The 22632-nt window shown below is 39.8% G+C and overlaps 1 protein-coding gene across 2 annotated transcripts in view; it reads right to left on the bottom strand.

The window, feature by feature from the left end:
• Positions 1 to 22378, bottom strand: part of LOC149157952 (mitochondrial carrier protein MTM1-like) — a 64502-nt gene extending 42124 nt beyond the window's left edge. For both annotated transcript variants that reach the window (XR_016261651.1, XM_089436057.1), the window contains exons 1-2: positions 21650 to 22378; positions 21468 to 21560 (exon numbers count right to left, since the gene is read on the bottom strand). Coding sequence is in view for 1 of the 2 variants with exons in the window: in XM_089436057.1 (XP_089292183.1) it covers positions 21468 to 21560; positions 21650 to 21958 (402 nt within the window). In the remaining variant the exon portion in view is untranslated. The remainder of the gene's footprint in view (positions 1 to 21467; positions 21561 to 21649) is intronic.
• Positions 22379 to 22632: the final 254 nt, after the last annotated feature.

The raw sequence follows: 22632 nt of genomic DNA, 5'->3' as shown, positions 1-22632 counted from the left end.
GAAAGCATTGCATTTATATTCAAAAAAAATCCTTAATACCAAATCAATTGCAGCATATATCAAAGCATGCATATTGTACACAAATCAAGATAACAATGGCATTCATAGTCCATTAATGATTACTTATTCGAGCATCAACCATCTAGAATCTAGATTCTTCTCCTCTTGTCTAGTCGTTGCCTCTACCTCGATTCTCTAGGGATATTAGTGATCAATGCCCAATTTTGATCAAACTGCCTAATCCAAGCCTTAAAATATGGTAGAAAAAACTTAACATGCCTGATCAATGAATTTGACTTGAGTGAAGGGTATATTTTGCTAAGGCCATGACAAAGGAGTTCAACAATCAACACCACCAACACTGGGGTACATATAGGGCTTCGTGCTCTTGATTAAATATAAATCACATACCCTTATAAATGATATAATCTAATGAAATGCCACAATCCCATTGATCCAGAAATCCTGAAAATTGTTAAAACTATTGAATTTCGAATGGGATATGAAATTCTATTTTCTCCATATGAAGTTTGATGAGGTTGGAACCACTCTCAAACATCCTAAGCCATTTCATGGTAATGTTGAAAATTTAAGTAAAAGTTGCCCACGATTCCGCACGAGACAGTTTCAGGTTCTAATCCATGGGGGCGAGTGGGACGGCTCCTGCAACACTGCCTTGGCATAAAGTTGTTGACACCTAATCTTCATGATTGGGAATTTTATGTAAATAAATAAATTGGGAAGGTGAACAGTCATCGGGAGATGAACTGAACAATCACTCCCTATTGTATATAACAATGGGTTACCTATGGAATATACACGAATCAGTTTTTCTGAGTTTTATGCCAAACTGGAGTTACTCCTGGCCTGACATGGTATCAGAGCCAGTCCTAAGAATAGTCGTAACTCCCTTCATCTCTGCCACTGCCTCTGTCCTGAAATGATGTTGCACTGCACTGCTCTGCCTCTGTCGCTGCCCAGAAATGATGATGCACTGCACTGCTCTGCCTCTGTCGCTACCCAGAGATGTGTTGGACCCAACGCTCATGGTTGTTAACGTTCTCTCACCTAATGCTCTCACCGTTCTGAGAGATTCCATGCGCAGCTGGCCTGTTGAACGCTGCCTGGTCCAGGGTTTTCATCAATCGTTGAACGCTGCCTGATTCAGGGTTTTCATCCTCTTACCAGTTGGAAAGTTTTTTTTGTCAAGTACTTTGATTCTTTAGAAGTTTCGCCTATACGGCTGTTGCTAGAATCCAAAGATTGCAACATTTTTTTGAGCCGCATTTTCATTTCCATTTGTGGACTCCTCCCTTCGGCTCGTTGCTTGTTATGTTGAGCGTTGGCTTGTGAGACGGTAGCTGGTTGTTGCTTGAACTTTAATTACATGTGTAACATGATCTGGACACAATAGGAAATGCTCGAATATAGCATGTAATTTAAGCTTTACAGTGGACTTTAAGTTACAGTTTTTGATCAATTGTGCAGTAGTAGGAAATGATTGAGTTTTCAAAGAAACTTAAGCATTGGTTGGAAATGGCAGCGGGATTTAAGGTTTCGTCTACGTGATTGGAGCTCCTTTTCGTGTACAAATGGGCTGCATACTTGCCAAGCAGACTTTAGCCCTCGACGAGGCAGAGACTCCGCATGAAAAGGCTTCGCATTTGTCTTCTGCGAGGAGGTCTAATGTGTCCCTTAAGCTTGAGAATGCCGATAAATGACAAGAGCGTAATTTTAATTCCAATGTATATTTATGATGGCGGTTTTGCTAATGGTGTTGCGCAGTTTATATAAGCAGTTTATATATCATTCAAAACGTTTTATATATCAAAGCATTTGTGGTATAGTGTTGCGCAGTTGAGTTCATAGTGTTGCGCAGTTGAGTTCAAAGTATTGCGCAGTGTATATCATTCAAAACGTTTGTTGAATTCAAAGTATTGCGCAGTTTATATCATTTAAAGCGTTTGTGGTATTGCGCGTTTTCTATATCATTCAAAACATAGTAGTATTGCACAGTTTTTTATCATTTGAATGGTAAAAAAAGCATTAAAGTGATATATTGAAGTGATATGTACAATGAAATGCTGATGCTTCTATCAAACATTAGAGGGATTTGAAGAAAATATAGTGCATAAGGCTGTAACGTAAGGAAGTTTTTTTATCAGCAGAAGTTATTTATCAGCAGAAGTATTTTTTCTATCAGCAGAAGTTTTTTGTTACAGTATGCCTTCAAGAGAAAGAGGAAGATATTTCAGAGGCAGGGGGGCAGACATACTCAAGGAGAAAAGGCAGATCTGCATTATTCGCTGCAAACGAAATGGATCACATGATGCTTCTACATGCAAGCTACCATGGGACAAAATTGAGCAAAAAAGAAACCAGCAGAAAGGTAAAACTGATGATACAGACAAAGGTAAAGCACCTAAATCCGCTCACTATATTGAGGCACAATGTAACATTGGAGTAAATGAAGATTTGTTTAATGCTTCACTTGCTTCTTCGAAAAATGATTGGTTGCTTGATTCAGGAGCAACCTGTCATATGACTCATAGAAAAGATTTTTTTGAAGATTTCACTGACAATGTTGATGGAGCAGTATACTTTGCAGATCAGTCAAAAATCAAGCCATCAGGGTTTGGCAAAATCAGGCTTAAACTGCCTGGTCTTCCAGACTTTCTTTTGGATCATGTTATATATCTCCCACAGCTCAAGAGAAACTTGTTGTCCTTGGTCCACATCCGCCAGCAAGGTCACTCCATTCATATGTTTGATGGCAAGCTTGAGGTAAGAAAAGCATCTGACCACTCACTTGTCATGAGGGGAATAGAAGAAGAAAGGCTTCTCAAACTGCAAGGAACCTCTGCTCATGCACAACATTTCTCATGTATTTCTCATCATGAAGAAGGTACACTTCCATCAAGTTTATTATGGCATGCTAGATTTGGACATTTAAACTATGACAGTCTCCGCTTATTGAAGAAAAATGGTGTTGCTGGTTTGCCTACAATTCCTAGGAAACATAAGCAATGTGATGCTTGCATTCTAGGAAAGCATAGCAAACAGTCTTTTCATGATTCACATTCAAGAGCACATAGGAAGCTTGAACTCATTCATTCAGATTTATGTGGTCCAATGCCTGTTCCTTCTGCAAATGGAAATAAATATATCATGACATTTATTGATGATTACACCAGAATGTGTTGGGTTTATTTATTGAAGAACAAATCTGATGCTTTTCAAACATTCAAGAATTTTCATAAATGGATTGAAAATGATGCACAATCTCATATTGGGTCTATTCGCACTGATAATGGAAAAGAATATACATCAAATGAATTTGAAAACTATCTTCGCCAACATGGGATCAAACATCAAACAACTGTACCTTATAATCCCCAACAGAATGGTGTAGCAGAAAGAATGAATAGAACAATCTTGAATATGGTACGATCCATGCTTTTCTTCAAAAATGTAAAGATAATGTTTTGGGTTGATGCTGTTCTATTTGTTGCATATATAAAGAAAAGATGTCCATCAAATGCTATAAGAAACAAGACTCCTTATGAATTGTGGTATGGACATGTTCCTTCGGTAAAACATCTCAGGATCTTTGGTTCCACCTGTTATGCTTTGATACCAAAGGTACATAGAAACAAACTTGGTGCTAGAAGTCGTAAGTGTATCTTCCTGGGGTATTCAAACACCTCTAAAGCATACCGCCTCTATGATGAAGTAAATAAAAAGTTTGTTGTATCTAGAGATGTCATTTTTCTTGAATCATCCAAATCTGACAATGTTGTTGAGCGGCAACTTGATCGCTTGGATAGATTCGCAAAAACGAAATCATTTCAAGAGCGAAATCATTTCAAGAATTTGATAATCAGATTCCACATCTTGAAGGGGGGATTCCTATACTAGATCAACATGTGGAATCTTCTTCTGAAGAACAATCTCCCCGGAATGAAAATCCAACAACGGATGATGCTTTAAGTGATGTAATTGATAGAATTGGGAGACTCAATCTTGATTCAGTCCCAACTCAATCAACAGAGCAGCCTGGATCATCTCAGAAAGGTCCCCCAAAATGGTTAACAAAGACACTTGAAAGTGTTCATCCTGATGAAATTGGAAAAACAGGAACCAGAAATTCAAACCGACAAAATGGAGGTGATGTAGATGACTCTAATTCACCTGTTGATATGGATGTTACTTATGATTGTGAATTGAACTTGTCTACAGATTTTGAACCAACTTCCTTCAAAGAAGCTGCTTCTCATGATGAATGGAAAGAAGCGATGAAAAAGGAGCATGATGCCCTCATAAAGAATGGCACTTGGAAGCTGGTTGATCCTCCATTTGGAACCAAACCAATTGGCTGCAAGTGGGTCTACAAGAACAAATACAAAGCTGATGGCTCACTTGACAAGCACAAAGCTAGGCTTGTGGCAAAAGGTTTTGCACAGAAGGAAGGGGTCGATTATGAGGAAACTTTTGCCCCCACAGCAAAATGGGCCACCATCTGGACACTCTTTGCACTAGCAGCTCAGAACAGTTGGAAAGTCCATCAAATGGATGTAAAAACTGCATTCTTGAATGGAGATCTAAAAGAGAATGTTTTTATGTCCCAGCTGAAGGATTTGCTATGAAAGGACATGAACAAAAAGTATGCAAACTTGTGAAGTCCTTGTATGGCCTCAAACAAGCACCGCGAGCTTGGTATGAAAAACTAATTGAGCATCTTCTAAAACTCAACTTCAATCATTTTGATCTTCATGATGCAACTTTATTTGTTAATAAAGTTGGCAAAACAGTTGTGTATCTTGTGGTATATGTAGATGATCTTTTAATGACAGGGAACAATGAAAGCTACATTGCATCCATAAAGAAGGAATTAGGGAAAAGTTTTGAAATGACTGATTTGGGCTATGTTCATTACTATCTTGGCATTGAAGTAACCCAACATCCAAAATCCATATTTCTTTCTCAAAAGAAATACATTGGAGATTTGTTAAACAGATTTGGCATGACAGAGTGCAATCCTCTTTCTACTCCAATGGAACAAAACTTAAAGCTCACATCTATTGAAGGAAAGGAATTTGAGGATGCAACAAAGTATAGACAGCTTGTAGGAAGTCTCATCTACCTCACTACTACTAGACCAGACATTTCATTTATTGTTGGAATCCTCTCCAGGTTCATGCAAAAGCCTTGTGAGAGACACTGGTCTGCTGCAAAAAGAGTTCTAAGGTACTTGAAGGGAACTCAAGACCTTGGAATCAAGTATACACAGGTGGACGACTTCAGCTTGATCGGATACTATGATTCGGACTTCGATGGAGACAAAGAAACTGGGGTATCTACTTCAGGATATGCTATGAGTCTTGGATCAGGCGCTGTCTCCTGGAGATCACGCAAACAATCAGTTCCAGCAGATTCCACAACAGAAGCAAAATACGTGGCAGCAGCTGAAGCAACGAAAGAAATTGTGTGGCTCAGAAAAATTCTTGAAGATTTGCAGGTAAAACAAGTACAATCAACTCCACTCATGATTGATAACACCTCTGCAATAAAGTTGGCCAAGAACCCAAAGTTCCATGATCGAACAAAGCATATCAATACTAAATATCATTTTGATTCGACATCATGTTGAGGCCAAAACAATCCATCTCCGTCATTGTTCCACAAATGAGCAAATTGTAGACATCTTCACCAAAGCACTTGGAAGGGAGCTTGAACGATTCAGAATGATGCTTGGACTCACCAACATCCCTTCAGATTAAGGGGGGGAATGTTGACACCTAATCTTCATGATTGGGAATTTTATGTAAATAAATAAATTGGGAAGGTGAACAGTCATCGGGAGATGAACTGAACAATCACTCCCTATTGTATATAACAATGGGTTACCTATGGAATATACACGAATCAGTTTTTCTGAGTTTTATGCCAAACTGGAGTTACTCCTGGCCTGACAAAAGTGAATGCTCCTTAATAATGCCCAAAAATCTCATCCAAGTGTCCAAGTGCTCCTTCCATGTTTTGTTGTATATGAGGAGGTCGTCAAAGAACACCAGCAACAATTTCCTCAACCGCTCCAAGTGTTCCAAGTGCTCCCTCCATGTTTTGTTGTATATGAGGAGGTCGTCAAAGAACACCAATAAGAATTTCCTCAACCGTTTGTTGAGGATGTGGTTATTACAAGATTGGAAAGTGGTCGGTGCATTGGTTAGCCCAAATGGCATGACCAAGAATTCAAAATGCCCATAGTGGCACCTGAAAGTCGTCTTATGTACATACTCCTCCCTGACTCAGATCTGATGATATCTTGACTGCAAATCAATTTTTGAGAACTATACCGCTCCATGCAATTCATCCAGTAGTCCATAGATCCTAGGAATGGGGAAGTTGTTTTTGATGTTCTTTTTGTTCAATGCCCAACAGTCAATGCACATCCTTTATGTGCCATCCTTCTTCTGCACCAAAACTACCAACAAAGCAAATGGACTTGAGCTAGGACTGATGTGGCCCATAACTAGTAATTCTTTTATGACCTTTTTATCTCGTCCTTGAATTTCTTCGAGTACCTGTAAGGTGTGGTGATTATAAGTTTGGCCCCTTCCTCTAGCTCTATGGTGTGCTCAACGCCCCTGTTAGGAGGTACCTAGGGGAATCTCACCAAACACCTCGCCATGCTTATTCAACAATAGTTGAATATTGACTTGATATTGTTGGTTGTTATCTAACAACTTCTTGTTTGTAATCATACATTTTGTTATGTAAGCCACATCCCCATGCCTAAATATAGCCTCTATTCTCTTAGTTTGAACAATTTGAGGACCACCATTAGACATACCCCTCAATACTACCTTGTTTCCATTCAATCCCCTAAATCCATCGCCCAATAGTTCATTGAGAACTTCCCCAACAAGTATGCCCATTGAACCCCCAATACAACATTGGTATATGTGAGTGCTACATAAAAGTCATCGGTGAAGATGTAGTTACCTAATGTTGCGCTCAAACTTACGATCACCTGCATGCAAGCCATGTTGTACCCATCAACCACCATCATGTTGAAGCCTTCAAACTCTTATGTGGAAAGACCTTTTCTTGCCACTAAACTTGTATCAATGAAATGTGTGTAACTCCACCATCGACCAAAAAGTTATGATTCATTACCCCTTTATGACCCCCTTGATCCTGAAGGTGCAATATTTGTGAACTCCTGAAAGAGTGGCAATAGTACCACCCTTGATTCTTGTACTAGGATTCTCATCTACTTTAGCCTCCTCAAAGGACTACTCTTCTTCGAAATTGCTAGGCTCATTGCTTGGCGTTGGTGTTGTATCTTTTTTATTATCATTGTCTGCAACTACTTCAATATAGTGGACTTTCCCTTTGCCCAAGCATCTGTGACCAGGTTCTCACGGTTCCTTGCAAGTGAAGCAAAGTTTCTTCCTTCTTAACTAGCTTCGAGTTTCATCATCCAACCTATCCTTTCCGGTCCATTCTCTCTAAAAGGGCTTCTTATCTTTGCTCCTCTAAGAGATGAATGATTTGGATGGGAATTTTGCTTTAGGTACTGCCTCTCCCATGTCTTGTATCCTAGTGATGGCATCTTGTAAGGTAGTGGGCTTGAAGACCTTGACCCAACCATGCAAGGGTTTGTATAAACCTTCCGTGAAGAGCATGATCAATCTTTGCTCAGAGATGTTTGTCACCATGATCGTTACCCGCTAAAATTCTGAGATGCAAACCTCTAGTTTTCCAGTTTGCTTGTTGTGCTAGCTCTCTAAAGTGTATTTTTGAATCCTTCCTATCAAACTGGTCTATCAATCTTTGTGTGAAGACCTCGTAAGAAGCGATGTTGGAATGTTCCAGGGTGACCAACCCGTGGTACCCACCATTCATGCACTTCTCCTTCCAAATGTTAAGTGCAAATTTGATAGCATCTGCTTCTAGCATGGGGTCAAATTGGAAGGTGTCTAGCTTTTGTACCCAAGCCCTTGTCGAGCACTTGGATGACCCATCGAAAGAGGGAATGGACAATTTCCCAACATTGTGCATTAGATCATGATTCTGTTTTGCCTTGGGCCTATTTCTATACTTAATGCTACTGAACTCATGAAAAGTCATGGTTGCTTGAACATCTTCCCTTAGTGATGCATACTCCCAAAAATATTTTGTAAAATCTCCATTTTGTTTTGTTGCTCCTTGGGTTGTTGCCCACTGACTATCTAGAAATTGGGGTAGTAGAGGCCTGTGGTTACTTCTACTGGTTTCCCCTGTGTTTTCTTGTGCAAAGTTGTTGAAGGAGCCAGGATTATGGTTGTTGCTCCCCTTTGCAAAACTCATGTTACCACCATTAGATCCACTAGCAACATTGTTACCTGTAATGTTTAGATTTCCCATGACTTGGGCCAAAAACTAGGCCATTTGCTATTATCCTTGGGCTATCTGCTGCTACCCCTGTGCTAACAGTCGAGCTATTTGTCACTGCCCTTGAACTATCTGTTGTTGCCCCCTTGATAGCTCATTCAAGATGCCAAAAGGGTTCTTGTTCTTCCTTGTCTTCCATGACTGAGTTGTGGTCACCCCTCATCTTCCTGACTATACTGTTCTCCCTGTCTTCCAGAAACATCCAAGGTTCATATGCTCACAGGCTGGCAAGATGAACAGCTCTAATAACATTGTAATCTCACTTGGGGGGAAATTTACCCTTAGCATTTGAAAAGAGCACAAGACAAGATTTGTATTTTAGCTAATATCACAATATTCTTTCCATTTTTGCAACCAGAGAAAATAATGAATACAATAAGATAGTGTAACCAGTATTCAATAGCTCATGCACATGAAGCCGATTCCGCAATACATAATGAGTTTAGATCCACAATCCTCCCAATTTCATACTACAGTTTAAATACACAACAATTGTTATTGCATCAGCAAAACCTACTGTCCTAATATCCTAAATCTGACCTTGCAACCAGCCTTAATAATTTCTGCCTCCTACTGTCTCTTTGATGCCACACAACTACACAGAGATGATCCATTGCCCAGATCAAGCCTCAGTCCCAATGCACTGCCTCAGGTTCCTTACGAAAAACAGACAGGACATCAAGAGGGTTTTGTTGTCATTGTGAACCGCAACCCTTATACAAACCTCAAAAATAATTGCTTTCCCAGTCGTGACCTTCAGGCTGGTGCTGTTGTCCTAAAGAACCACCTCAGCCAGAATTTGATCTCACAAAGTGACCCCAAGAAAGGATCTGCTACCACAAAGAGGACCTCCAACGCTGCCACAGAATAGGGCGTTACCTCAGGCAGTGTTATAGAGGTGAACCCCTATCACAAATGGGCTTCAAAATTCTTCCACTGCCACAAGTACTTGAGGATGGGGTCGTTGGCTCAAAGACTAACTTCATTGCCCAAACAGTACCAGATACCCTTGCTGTCATAGAGAATAAGCCCTCCAGAACCCTATGCAACCACAGGAAATGTCGTCTGTAGCTTCAGGTGAAGACGTTGCCACAGAAGACCATGTCCAAATGGGCTGCAGCCTCAGGGAGAGAGAACCAGGGGTATTTTGCTACCAATGGGTGCCCTAGAAACACCTTCATTGTCTCAGAGATACTTTGTTGTTCAAACCATACCTCATAACTCTTGTTGCTCCAACTTGCTGCCTCAGAATTGCCACAAGATAGATGAGTGTTGCCTCCAAAATTTCGCTAAATAGAGTATAGAGAAGGGATTGACTAGGATGGAATCTTCCACCACCGAACCCAATCCAAAAATAGGGGTCTTAAATCCCTCCAAGAGCATCAGCTCAAAAATCAGAAAAATACACAATCCATGATGAGAAAAATGATTCTCCTCTCTCCATTTTATAGATTCCCTTGGGGTTTTCCCTCATAATTTTAATTTTAGGGGCTAACAAGTTTCCCTCCATTTTGCCTCAAATTTGGTTTTTGCCACAAGTTTTCCTCCAATTACCCCAATTTACCCAATGGTACCCCAATGACATTGAATAATGGGTTCCCCCTTTACAAAAGACTCTAGCCTATGGCGTTGGATAGGTTACTTCGTCCTCCCTTGGGGAATTTAATTAGAAGAGGACATAACGAAATCACACAACCAATTATTGATTGCATTAGAATGCTAACTGCAGAGAAATGGGGAAACTCACATCAACATCATGGTCAATAGTAGGCACCAATGAACTCAAAGGTGGTCAATAGTATCCACCAGTCAACTCAAATAACTCATTTATGAGCCATAATGAACATAAAGAGTACAAGCCAATGACCAATCTAGGAGACAGTAAGCACTATTGATTCATTGTTTAAAAAAAATTGTCTCATATATTGGAAATCAATATTGGATGCCACCTGCATGTACTAGTAACAAAAGCTTTGGCATTGATTGTTGTGGCCGAAGTTCAGTGGTGCTTTGTTGTAGATTTTCCTGTAGATTCACAGCTCATGTAATGTACTAAAACACAAGACAAGAATCTACTCTACTCTTTAAACAGCGGAAACCAAGAATCGATGAAAACAATAATCGACAAGAGGAAGATAATCAAAGACACATAACACAATTGTTTCTCTGGGGAAAGCCACTGCTCAAAACCCTGACTATCTATTGCATTAATCATAAATCTGAGTGATAATACAAAGCTTGTTCTCACAAGAACAATTCCGCACAAGTATGATCAACTCTCTGCCTCACAAGCCCACACTGACCAACACTTAGCCAATTTTTGCTGCCTGCTGAGCCCCTATTTCCTTGTGCAATTCCTGTGAGGAATAGCCCATATTTAATTGAGAATTCCTTCTTCCATAATTGTGCAATCCAAAACTAGGTCCTCCTCTGATTGCATGCATGATCTGTACAACTCAGATCATTCTACAACTAATAGTACATTGTCCCTACACTCTAGTCTCAATTGGGTCTTTCTCTGAATTGACATGCATGAATTTTTCATGAGGGAATCTTCCGTTAGGTGGAGTAGCACTGAGGATGCACCAGTGCACCAACTCACTGCTAGACCTCTACAAGTTCCTCCAACAGTTAAAACTAGTTTAACTGCCTATAACTCAGTTTGACTGAGTTATCTAATTACAACTCAAATAAACTCATCCTGGACCCCTAAAATTTAGGGAGAACATATACATGACTACAGAAAGACTTCCAACTCGAAATTCCTAAGCTAATTAAGTCAATTAAACTTAATTAACTATTTACAAGTTGCTATGAGAATAGAATTCGATTTTAATTCACAGTTTAATTCAAAGACAAATTACACTGGAATTTCTTGTTACCATTTCTCAACACTCCCTCTTAACAAGAAAGGGATTATCAGCTACCCTGATCATGTCTATGTGAAACTCGAATTTACATCTTGACAATGCCTTTGTCAAAATGTCAGCATCTTGCTCCTTCGTGGGAACGTACTCCAACAACATAATCCGCCTCAATACATTATCTCGAAGATGATGATATTGGATATCAATATGCTTGGACCAATCATGAAAAACTGGATTTTCAAAGAGTTTGATACAACTTTGATTATCGCAGTAAAGCACAGTTGGATCCATCTGCTGACCAAACAAACCAACCAGAATCTTCCTCATCCAGATGGCCTCACTTGCTGCTTGACTTGCAGCCATGTACTCTGCCTCTGTCGAACTGAGTGCAATCGATCTTTGTTCCCTGTTATACTAAAAAACTATTGCTGACCCAATATTGAAGATCACTCCTGATGTGCTTTTCCTGTCGGATGGACTCCCTACCCAATCTGCATCAGTGAAGCCTTGAAGCTTCACTCCTTCTGTCTGTCTGTACCACAATCCATACTACGTAGTTCCCTTGAGGTATATCAACACATGCTTTGTCGCCTTCCAATACAGCTTGGTAGGCCTAACCATCACTTGACTAAGTTGGTTAACTGCATAGCACATATCCGGTCGTGTGTTCACCAAAAACATGAGTGAACCCACAAGTTGCCTGTAAACAGTAGCTTCCACTACTTCCCCTGAAGTAGCATCCTCCTTCCTCCAGTTACCTGCTAAAGGAGTCTCCATGGGTTTCCTGCTCTCCATGCGGAACCTCCTAAGTATCTCGTTGGCATACTTGCCTTGAGACACAAACAATTCCCCATCACCATGCCATACTTCCATGCCTAGAAAGAAATGCATGAGCCCCATGTCCTTCATCTCAAACTCTCTTGCAAGGTCCTCCTCGTAAGACTTGATCAGTTGATCATCACCTGTCAGAATCAAATCGTCAACACACAAAACTATGATCAACAATTTACCTTCCACCACTATGTGGTACAGGTTCACATCCACTTCACTCTTGGTGAAGCTCAACTCGGTGACGTAGTTATTGATCCTGGTGTACCAAGCACGGGGTGCTTGCTTCAACCCATATAATGCCCTCTTGAGTCGACACACATGCGACTCACGGTCAAAGGTCTCAAAACCTTCAAGTTGCTCTATGTACACCTCTTCCTCAATCATGCCATTAAGGAAGGTTGTCTTTACATCCATCTAATGTATCTTCCAACCCATCTGTGCTGATAGTGCCAATATAGATTTAATTGATGAGTACCTTGCAACAGGAGCAAAGGTCTCATCATAGTCAATCCCCTCTACCTGTGAAAATCCACAGGCCACAAACCTAGCCTTATACTTCTCCACACTACCATCTGCAGCTTGCTTTACTTTGTAAAGCCATCAGGAGCTCACCACTGACTTGTCCTTCAGTCACAGGACCACATCCCAAACACTGTTACAAACTATGAAGTCATACTCCTCCACCATGGCATCAACCCAAACCAGTTGTTGCACTGCTTCCTCAAAGAAAGATGGCTTTGTCTCAACACATCCACTCATAAGAGCCATATATCCAGTGTACCTCTCATGTGACCTCCTAGTGGACAATACTCTATCAAGTCAACACAAGGAGAAGTTGGCAAAGTTGGCAAGCTAGTGGATAGGTATTTTCTATGGAGTGGCATTCCTTTCAACATTGCCACGAACAATCATTTCTCCATCCTATGGTTGATGTTATTGCTATTGTTGGCCAAGGGAACAATGCCCCTTTCTCTAATGAGTTGAGAGGGCCTATTCTTCAAGACACAAAAGGACAATTGCACTACTAGATTGGAGGAGTTTAGGATATTATGGGAACACAATGGATCCACTATGATATCGAATGGTTAGATTCATCAAAAGGGTAGAACCCTTATTAACTTCTTGGTTAATTGTCCCAAGGGGGCAATGTTTATAAAATTTGTTGATACATTTGCATATGTAAAAGATATATGATTATGATAAGTGTAGCGAGGGAAGGTCTTCTCTGGCTCATGCCTTAGCCAAAAACACTAAGTTTGTCTTTCCTTTGACCATGGACGAGTTCATGGAGATGGAGAATTCATGCATAGTGATGGAGCTTCAATCACGTGGAGCCTTCCTCAATAAACTACAAGATAGAGTGGCAGTCTGAGTTTAGAGGAGGACAAGTTGGGGGCTTCAGTTTCTAATTGAGGCAAGGACAAGTTAGAGAGTCAGTTAAACTCAGTTAACAAGTCAATCACAACTGTTGTTCTAAAATTGTATTTCCCAGATTTAGCATGGATCGAATTGATAAAAGGAGGAAACAAGCACAAAGTTTCACAAATTGTTTTGCTCACGAAGGACTATGACAAGACACAGCTCACTAGATTGTGAGAGAGAGCACAGTTTTGTGTGAGTGCGTACTTTGGAGGAAACAAACACCAATGTTTTAAAACTCTGACTCGGGTTCGAAACCGAATGAGGGTCGACTTCGACTCGGGTTCAAAACCGACCGAGGGTTGACTCCGACTCGATATCGACTCGGCCAGTTTGATTTCAATGACTCGTCATTGTAAAAAATACATTAAATATTTATTTTTGATGAAAAACATAATTTTAAATATTTTCATTCATGTTTCCAAACACAAAGCATTAGAATATAGAGAGAAGCTAACATATGATCACAGTAGGCTCTTGAATATATCTATTATATCAAAATGGCACTCAGTGCACTGTCCAATACATACATGATATAGAGATCAGAACAAAAACACATAACCAAGGAGGCTCTAAATGGCCTCTACAACAAAAGTAAAACATCACTAGTCACTAGTCACTATTGGTTACTGCTAGAGAAGCCAACATCATCTGGCTCAGACTCTGAATCAGAATCAGACAGACAGGGAAACCCATGGCTCCTCCTCCTCATCACGATCTCCAACTGCCACTGTAGAAGTAGTAGCACTAGCAGGCGCAATGAGCAGGTTGGGTAGCTTTTATAGGCTTGGGAGAGGTTAGATGGACAAGAAAAAAACCTAAAACCAAAAAATAACCAAGTTTGGAGTCTGCTTTCCCTCCAAATTTAGCCACTGATCGGGTTTGACTGGCTCAGCTGGTTTAAGTTGGACTTGGTCGAGCCGGTCAATCTGTTACCGAACTGATCGAGTCGGTGACCGGCTCGACCGGTTCAGTAACAGACCGGCCTTTGAACTGGTTTCTGTATTGAACCGACTCAGGCAAGGGTCCAGCTTGGTTCGGTTAGGCCAATTTTTAAAACACTAGCCAACACACAGTTTTCAAGAGGCTTTCTTGTGCAGATTGCGCTAGGAGTTAGGGGCCACATCCTAAAGAATAGAAGGCCCTCTACGGTAGAGAATAGGAGGCCTGTGTAAAAGGAATTCGGGCTAGGCAATGGAGGCTTGTGTGTAAAGAATTCAGGCAAGGGAGTGGAGATCAGCACAAGGAAATAGCGCCACGCAAGCCGCAAGGAAGTAGGAGTTGGATCAAGTGTGTTTGCAAGGTGAGTCCAGCAAATACAGCGTGAGGACTAGATTGTTATTAGTGTGATAAATTGACTTGTAAGAGATAAGATTGCTCCAACTCTATCAACAAAATACTACAACAAAGAAAGGGGTTTTCCCAATTGGGTTTCCCAAGAAAAATTATTGTGTAAATTGTGTGACTGCGTCTTTATCTCTGTGTTTATTCCACTACTTATCAATTAAAGAACTTTGTATCTTGGTGAAGGTAAAGTAGGTTTCAGTATTGGTTGCCTTATTTCCCAGTTATTCACTATGTAGTTGCAAAATTCCATGGAAATTTAACATATTATGTGAGTTGTTGGATGTGTTCATTCAAGAGGTAGGTCCACGAAATGTTGTCCAAGTCATAACTGACAATGATACAAATTATGTTGCTACTAGCAGGTTCCTTATGGAGAGGTATCCTAACTTGCTTTGAATACCTTGTGTTGCACACTGTATCAATTTGATCTTAGAGGATATCAAGAAAATTCCTTATGTCAGGGATTATGTTGAATTATACAAGAGCATAACAAAATTTATATATAATCATGATCTGTGTTTAGCTTGATGAGAAGATTCACCCATAACAAGGAGTTGGCATGTCATGCCATTACACAATTTATCACTAGCTTCATATCTCTTTAATCTCTCCTAAATTCTATGTGGGATGTGAGGAGACTATTTCTCTCAAAAGAGTGGTGTGCTTTATCTTTTAGCCGCAAACTGGAGAAAGAGGTCATATTCAAGCAAGTTTCATATTAGGAGAGTTTTTGAGCAGCAATGGAGGACGGTGTGTGCCATTAACAAACCTTTGGTAAAAGTTCTTCAGTTGGTTGATGGAGACAAGCCCACAATGGACTACTTGGATAAGGCCATGGATAGGACCAAAGAAGCAATTCGTATATATTATAAGGCTAAGGGGGATGAGGGATTAGAGAAACAATAGTTGATATGAAGAGTGATTGATGAGTGATGGAACCATGCACTCCAGCGTCTCATTCATGCTGCAAGGATCTACCTCAACCCCACATGTTCTTACTCTAATTTCAAAGATGATTCTGAGGTGATGGATGGATACTTCAATTATGTTCATAAAATAGTGCCATCTTTGGCATAACGTGCAAATATTTCTAAAGAAATGGAGATATATAGGATAGTAGGTGGCACATTTAGCTTTGTATCCACGATAGGAAGACCAAAATGCCAGGTAAGCTTTAGTTTGTTTCAAATTTCATTATCTTCATACTTTGCTTCAACTTTCGAATTTCAATGAATTTTCTTATTTTTCTCTTACTTGTTGTGTGTGCATGGTGGGCAAGCCATGGTGGCACAATATCTAATCTCCAAAACCTTGCCATTCGAGTGCTCAGTTGAACATGTAGCACCTCCAAATGCGAGCACAATCGGATTGCACTTGAAAAAATACACGCCAAGAAGTGCAATAGGTTAAAAAATTTCAAATTAAATTTATGAATTCATTATAAATTATATTCATTATTTTATAATTATTAATTTATAATTTATGACTGCCATATAGGTTGGAGTGTATTTGAAAAAATACACACCAAGAAGCGCAACAGATTAAAAATTTTCAAATTAAATTTTTGAATTCATTATTATATTTATGACCCTCATACAGGTTGGAATTCCAATACTTTAATGATATGGTCTACATATACTACAATCTCTGATTGTGGGTCAAGAAAATTCAAAATATACCTAACATGGGGACCATTCATGGTTACTTGGGAGGAGGAGCGAAAGAGGGAAGTGGGAGCGAGGAGAGACATTTTCAAAAGCTCCCGAGTCGGGAGCAAGGAAAGACATTTTCAAAAAGCGAAAGAGGGAAGTGGGAGCGAGGAGAGACATTTTCAAAACCTCCCGAGTCAGGAGCGAGGAAAGACATTTTCAAAAGCTCCCAAGTCGAGAGCAATTTTTGGAGCGAATTTTATATAATATATATTTTGATGCATATATGTCAACAAAAGCATGTAGAATGATGAATTAGTGATAAAAACATAAAAACATGGATTAAACCATATAACATCATTCATCTAGTAGTTATAATCTTCATCAACCACGGGTCCACAAATTACAAGTTCTCTTTATATTGTATGTAAGGGTGCACACAACCAAAATAGCATCGAGTGCAATCCATCTCTGAAACGAAAATACATCAACAAATAGGCTCTGGATGGCCTCTAGCATCCAAAAAAATCATGCTACAACAAATACCTACATATCATCAAAATCATTGCCTATCTTGGGATCTTTGTCATTAATATCACCCTCTAAGCATTAATATAAGATAGAAAAAATGTAGCATGTCAAGTCAAGATTTTGTTTGAGTGATGGGTACATTTTTAGTAGGGTCATGATAGAGGAGTTCAACAACCAATGTCACTAACATCAAGGTACATAGAGGGCTTGGTGCTCTTAATTAAATATGAGTTCCATACCATAGTACATGACAAAATCCAATGGAAACATTGCAATTCCCCCAATCATGAAATCCTAAAAAACTAATAACCTTGTTGGACTTTGAGTGAGATCTAAAATTCTACTTTATCCATATGAAATCCAATGAGGTCGGAACCACTCTCAAACATCCTTAAGTCATTTCATGGTAATGTTAAAAATTTAAGTGCAAGAGATGAAAATGAAAGATAAAGGAGAATATATCAATACTAGGGCCATAGGCTTGAATATTAGGTTGCCCCACTCAAAAACTCTAGTTTCTTTGAAAAAAATTGCGTTTCGAACATCTTTGTGATTTTTTTTATGAAGAAAGCCAAGGAGCGAAAAAAAAAAAATTGTGGGAGCGCACTTCAGGAGTGGATTCAAGGGGGGGGCGCTACCCCGTAGACCCTAAGACCATCTCCTTGGATGGGATTGACACCATTGTTGCATGAGGCATTGAGGTTGAGAAGCATGTCATTAAATTGGCACCTGATTGGTTAGAGGAGGCATTTGAGGAGGTAGCAGCCGCAAGGGAGAGACATGTAGAGGAAGGGGTGGAGGATAAGCAACAAGAGGTGTAGGTGACACCACCTAGCATGTTCACCAATAGAGGACATAGGACGTCAGAGTCCAATGCCAACCCCACAGCCTTATTCCTCTAGAGAAAAAGCTATTCTCTTTTCTCATAAAGGGGGGATAGAAAATCACTATTTAGTAGTTTATGTATCTAATTTCATTGTTTACTATATTTTTTGTTGATAATTTGATGTTGAGTTAGGACTTGGGGTTTTAAACATAATTCACTATTCACTGTTGACGAGTGATAGCACTAGACATATTATATATATTATATATTAGTTTTATTTTCATTATTATGTGGCAATGCATTTATTTGATGTTGTGGATGTTTTAGAAGCTAAGGAAAAAAATTAGAAATTAATATTTTTGTATTTTTTAAATTTTGCCAATGTTTGTCAATCTTTATTAATTTTTACAAATTTTTCATTTTCCAAACACTCATCAATTTTATCCCAATGCTGATTTTTTCAACATAAACACCTTAAAATACTGGCTAACCTTGAAAAGCACAAACAGGAGATGAGAAGGTTAATAAAACATATAGAGCCACACAACATAACTAACTCAAAATCTACAAATTTTGGAAGTCAACACAACTCAGCCCCAAAACAAGCTGAAGTTACAGAGAACGAATTGGTCAAACATACAATTACTTTGAGTTTGACAAATTTTGACCAACTCTGACCAAGTTTGGCCAAATTTGTATATCTTTTACCAATTTGACCAAGCTTGACCCTCTTTTTAACCCACTTTCATTTTCAACTTTAGTAAGTTGCACAAGTTTCCAGAACAGGGAATGTGGGGGATGGGGGAACAGGGATTAAGGACTGCTAGAAGGTACTCTCAAACTTCCCAGGGGTGACAGCCCTAGAAGGTACTCTCAAATTTCCAGGGGACAACATATAGGGGGCAATGAAAGAATATTTAAAAATAATCAAAATTTCAAAAGTAAGTCCAAAAGCTATTAAAAATTCAGAGGAAAAAATCTCCATAGATTTTTTTTAAACTAAAAATGAAATTATGAAATAGAAAAAATAAATCAAATGATCATTCTTGATTTGTAACATTTGAATCTCCAACCCACCAAGATGCAACCACACAACAACCTCTGAAGCAGCTTCAAACTACACTCTTTTTGCCTCCAAACCACATTCTCTGGCAGCCTCCAAAAGATATAAAACAATACAGCAGACTGACTGCACACTTTCAGCTCCAACAAATATAAGAATGGAAACGCTGTGAGGGACTCCAGACAACACTGTCTCGGCCCCAAACAACAATGTTTCACCTCGTAATAACAACGTCTCAGCTCAGATATTAAGGAAAAATGAAAATAGTTGGGGGCCATTTCATATAAATTCACAGATTTTTTTATTGCCCAAGCTGGACCACAATGGGCCCACACTAAAACAGGGCCAACTTCAGCATCCTTTTGCGACTGTCAGGGTTGGGGATGCCAACATACCTCAATTTATCAAGAGGCAACAGGGAATTCCCTGGGACATCCCCAATTTGGCAGGGGATTACTTGGGGATATGAGGAACTCCCTGATGTCCCCAAGGGCATCCCCAACTCCTGGGGATGTCCTGTGTGCCTAGGGATGTAGGAGCTCAGGGGATAAGTCTCCGAGGTGCAGGGAGACTTCCAGTGTAACTATGCAATTTCACATAACCCTTTTCAGTATTTGATGTATTTTTAATACGTTGAGCCATTGCTGAGTAGCCGACTCTCCATTCAGGATTTTCGAGTCATTGGTGAGGACAAGTCATGTGACTTTGAAATGGAACAAAAGAACTGTATTCTGAAACAAGTCACCAAAATATCAATTAATAGGAAAGGCATCGTTGATTATTAGAATTTTCGTATTCGATTTCCTGAGTGTCATTAGAAACTCCAATAAACACACTGGCATTGGGTGCCCTGTGTTACTGTTCATTACTACCAGAAAAAGACTGTGATTACATTAGTTTTCACCATGGGGATTGTCAATGCTTCACTTCTCATTTGCATGCTATCAATGGTGCTAGTGAAGAAAATAAGGAATCCTGTCCAGAGGTTATTACCAGGCATGCCCAGTGCCCCTGTAATTCACGTTGGTATTAAGCGTTACAACAAAACATTTAAACTCTAGAAGTGTACATTTTTGGTCACACACATCAAGAAACGATTATCCACTCCTATATGCAAGATTGTTAGGAGTCTGGTGAGTTACCACCACATACAGCTTGATAAAAGGATAGCTCGTATTTCATTTTGCCACTTCTGCATAAACATGAGGCTCTACCTAGAGAACCTTACACATGGTAACGAAAATTGTTGTTCTCGTGCATCGAGCTGTCCACTTCATATTGTAAGAAATTAGAATATATATTTTTTCCTATTTCAATGGGAGATGATATTATGATTCAAGGTAAAGAAAAAGGAACACCCACAGGACGGTGACAGGGTGTTCTGTTAAGGCACCATGGTCAAAAGGTCACCAGTTCGAAATTAAGTGGGCAAAAATCCAGCCATGCTAAGGGCTGTTGTGGCCAGGCCAGGTGCGATCCTGGGTGATTTTGATGGTTTAGGTGCCCATGGATCATGGCTACTCAAGCCACAGGTTAGGAATACCAGCCATCTCAGTACTCACATTACGTAGCAAACAAAAAAATAAAGAAAAAGGAACATAAACTGTAAACAATAACCAGGATGACAGATAACCACAGTAGAAAGATGCGGCCATTTGGCATTTGCTGTAGAGAAATATGGCAGTAGTCTGAAATCCAGCAAACTTACGGTACAGATACAATAGGGTCAACTCCTTTTGACTGTCTTTGATGATAAACCTCGTGCGTTAAATACCAGTTGACCCATAAACCCAAGAAAAACAGCCCAAAAACAAAATTATTCTAAACTTTAAAACAAGATGCATATTTTTGTATCTATGGGAAGTATACTTCTTTATAGGAGCCATACTAGATTTTTTCTTCCTTACGTATTTTTCTGTACCAAATTGTATCCAAATTCATATTCATGTTCAAATATTGCTACTCTACAGAAAATTATGGATAGACCTGCCGCGAACTGAGAAAATAAAATGAGAACGTCTTGGTCCAGTTCGATGAATCCTTGACCCATTATATGTTTTTATTTACTAGTTTGGCTTCAGGTCTCTGCGACCAAAACTAATGCAAATTTTAGATATGGCACTACAGCAAAGTTGCTCAAAATTGCCAACCCTAAGTCCAAGGGACGGCACCTGATACTGATTGCAAACTGTCTACTGGTAGAATCAACTCTCCTATATTACACCGATATAATGCATTATCCAAAAAATTGTAATCAAAGTCTGTGGTGTGTCACTTGGAATATATTTTAATAAATACTGATTTGTCTTGGTATTTTGTCTTGGCAGAGTTTTTCCCTCTCCAGGTACCTTGCCTATAAATTTTCGCCTTTCCAATAAATTTGGGAATGGTAATTTAGTATCGACATGTCTGTTTCTTATTAAAGATCAGGGCATGGCCCTAATCTGGGCATGGACACTAGTTTTAACTATAAAATGTTCCAAAAATGACCGTACCGTGTTTTCTCCGAGAGTCGCCATGGACGTTCTGAGGTTCTCATGGGCGTGTGGATAATAGGGAGCACCAGCTGCCTGGGCTTGCATTCTCGTCTACAAAACAACACGTACATTACATTAACCACGGCATAAAATCCCCCTGAGATATAAAGCATACAACCTAACTTCACAGAGCGCCTAACCTTGACAACATCCAATGGATTGACAATAATCGCCGACAGAAAAGCAGCACCCGCAGCAGAAAATGCCCTTTCTCTGAATCCCAGGTTTAACTGTGCCGAAGAATAGCCCACTGCTTGATTATCGCTATCTTTAGAAGAGTCGCGCCCCTCCGAGACTCGAACCTCCGGCATGCTATCAGAAGAAGAGGTAGAATTCACGGCCGCTGCCGCAGCGGCGGCGCTGTTGGTGAAATCAATCCTCGACATGGCTGCAATCCATGCAGTAAACATCGAAGAAGAAGAAGATGAAGGCGGTCCCGTCCCTACCATTGCTTTTATGTTTCTTCCAACAATCAGAATTCAAGTTTTGTTGTGGTAAGCAGGCGATTGCTCGTGGAAACCATCGCAAAAACCTCCACGACAGCGTGGGCGCAATCAAGAAGACGTGTGCCTCTTCTACACCAGACCGCCTCCCGCACAATCTGTGTTTAATATTTCCAACGCTTTGCTTTCAGGGCGAGTGGGAACGCATGAGAAACTACAGCAGTTAACATTGTGGGAGATACTTCTGGACTGTGGAATATGCCACTACACAACTTTGATCGTAGGGTTTAGATTATCTTCAACGCTGGCCGTGGTCCACGTATGTTACACGTTATACGTAGCAGGTTTGTTCCCCAAGAAACTTGATATGTTTAGAAATCCCTCGCCCACACGTTATGTGGGAGGAGGAGGACATGTGAGATCCAGATCAGTGGTCGAGGTTTGCATTCAAATGTCTTTTGTGAAATGTCAAATCTATGCGTTGATTTTCTGTTGTGGACTAAAGGGTCGTCCTTTCTGGACGATGAAGAGCTTCTAGATCAACAAATTTGGACCCATGAAGAATGACTCGACCATTATTGGGTCAAATTTTGAAATTTTCTCCCACCTTAAATGTTGTTCAAACTATGAAATTTCTTATAATGGATTTGTTTGGTGTTATTTTCTATCACACTTCAAAG

Source organism: Pinus tabuliformis, chromosome 5_2 (genome assembly GCF_031772625.1).
Source record: "Pinus tabuliformis cultivar Carrire ecotype Pingquan chromosome 5_2, CPIR1, whole genome shotgun sequence".
In the NCBI taxonomy this organism is placed as follows: Eukaryota; Viridiplantae; Streptophyta; class Pinopsida; order Pinales; family Pinaceae; genus Pinus; species Pinus tabuliformis.
Note: the sequence above shows the minus strand (reverse complement) of the source record. Positions and strands in the feature narration are given on the sequence as shown.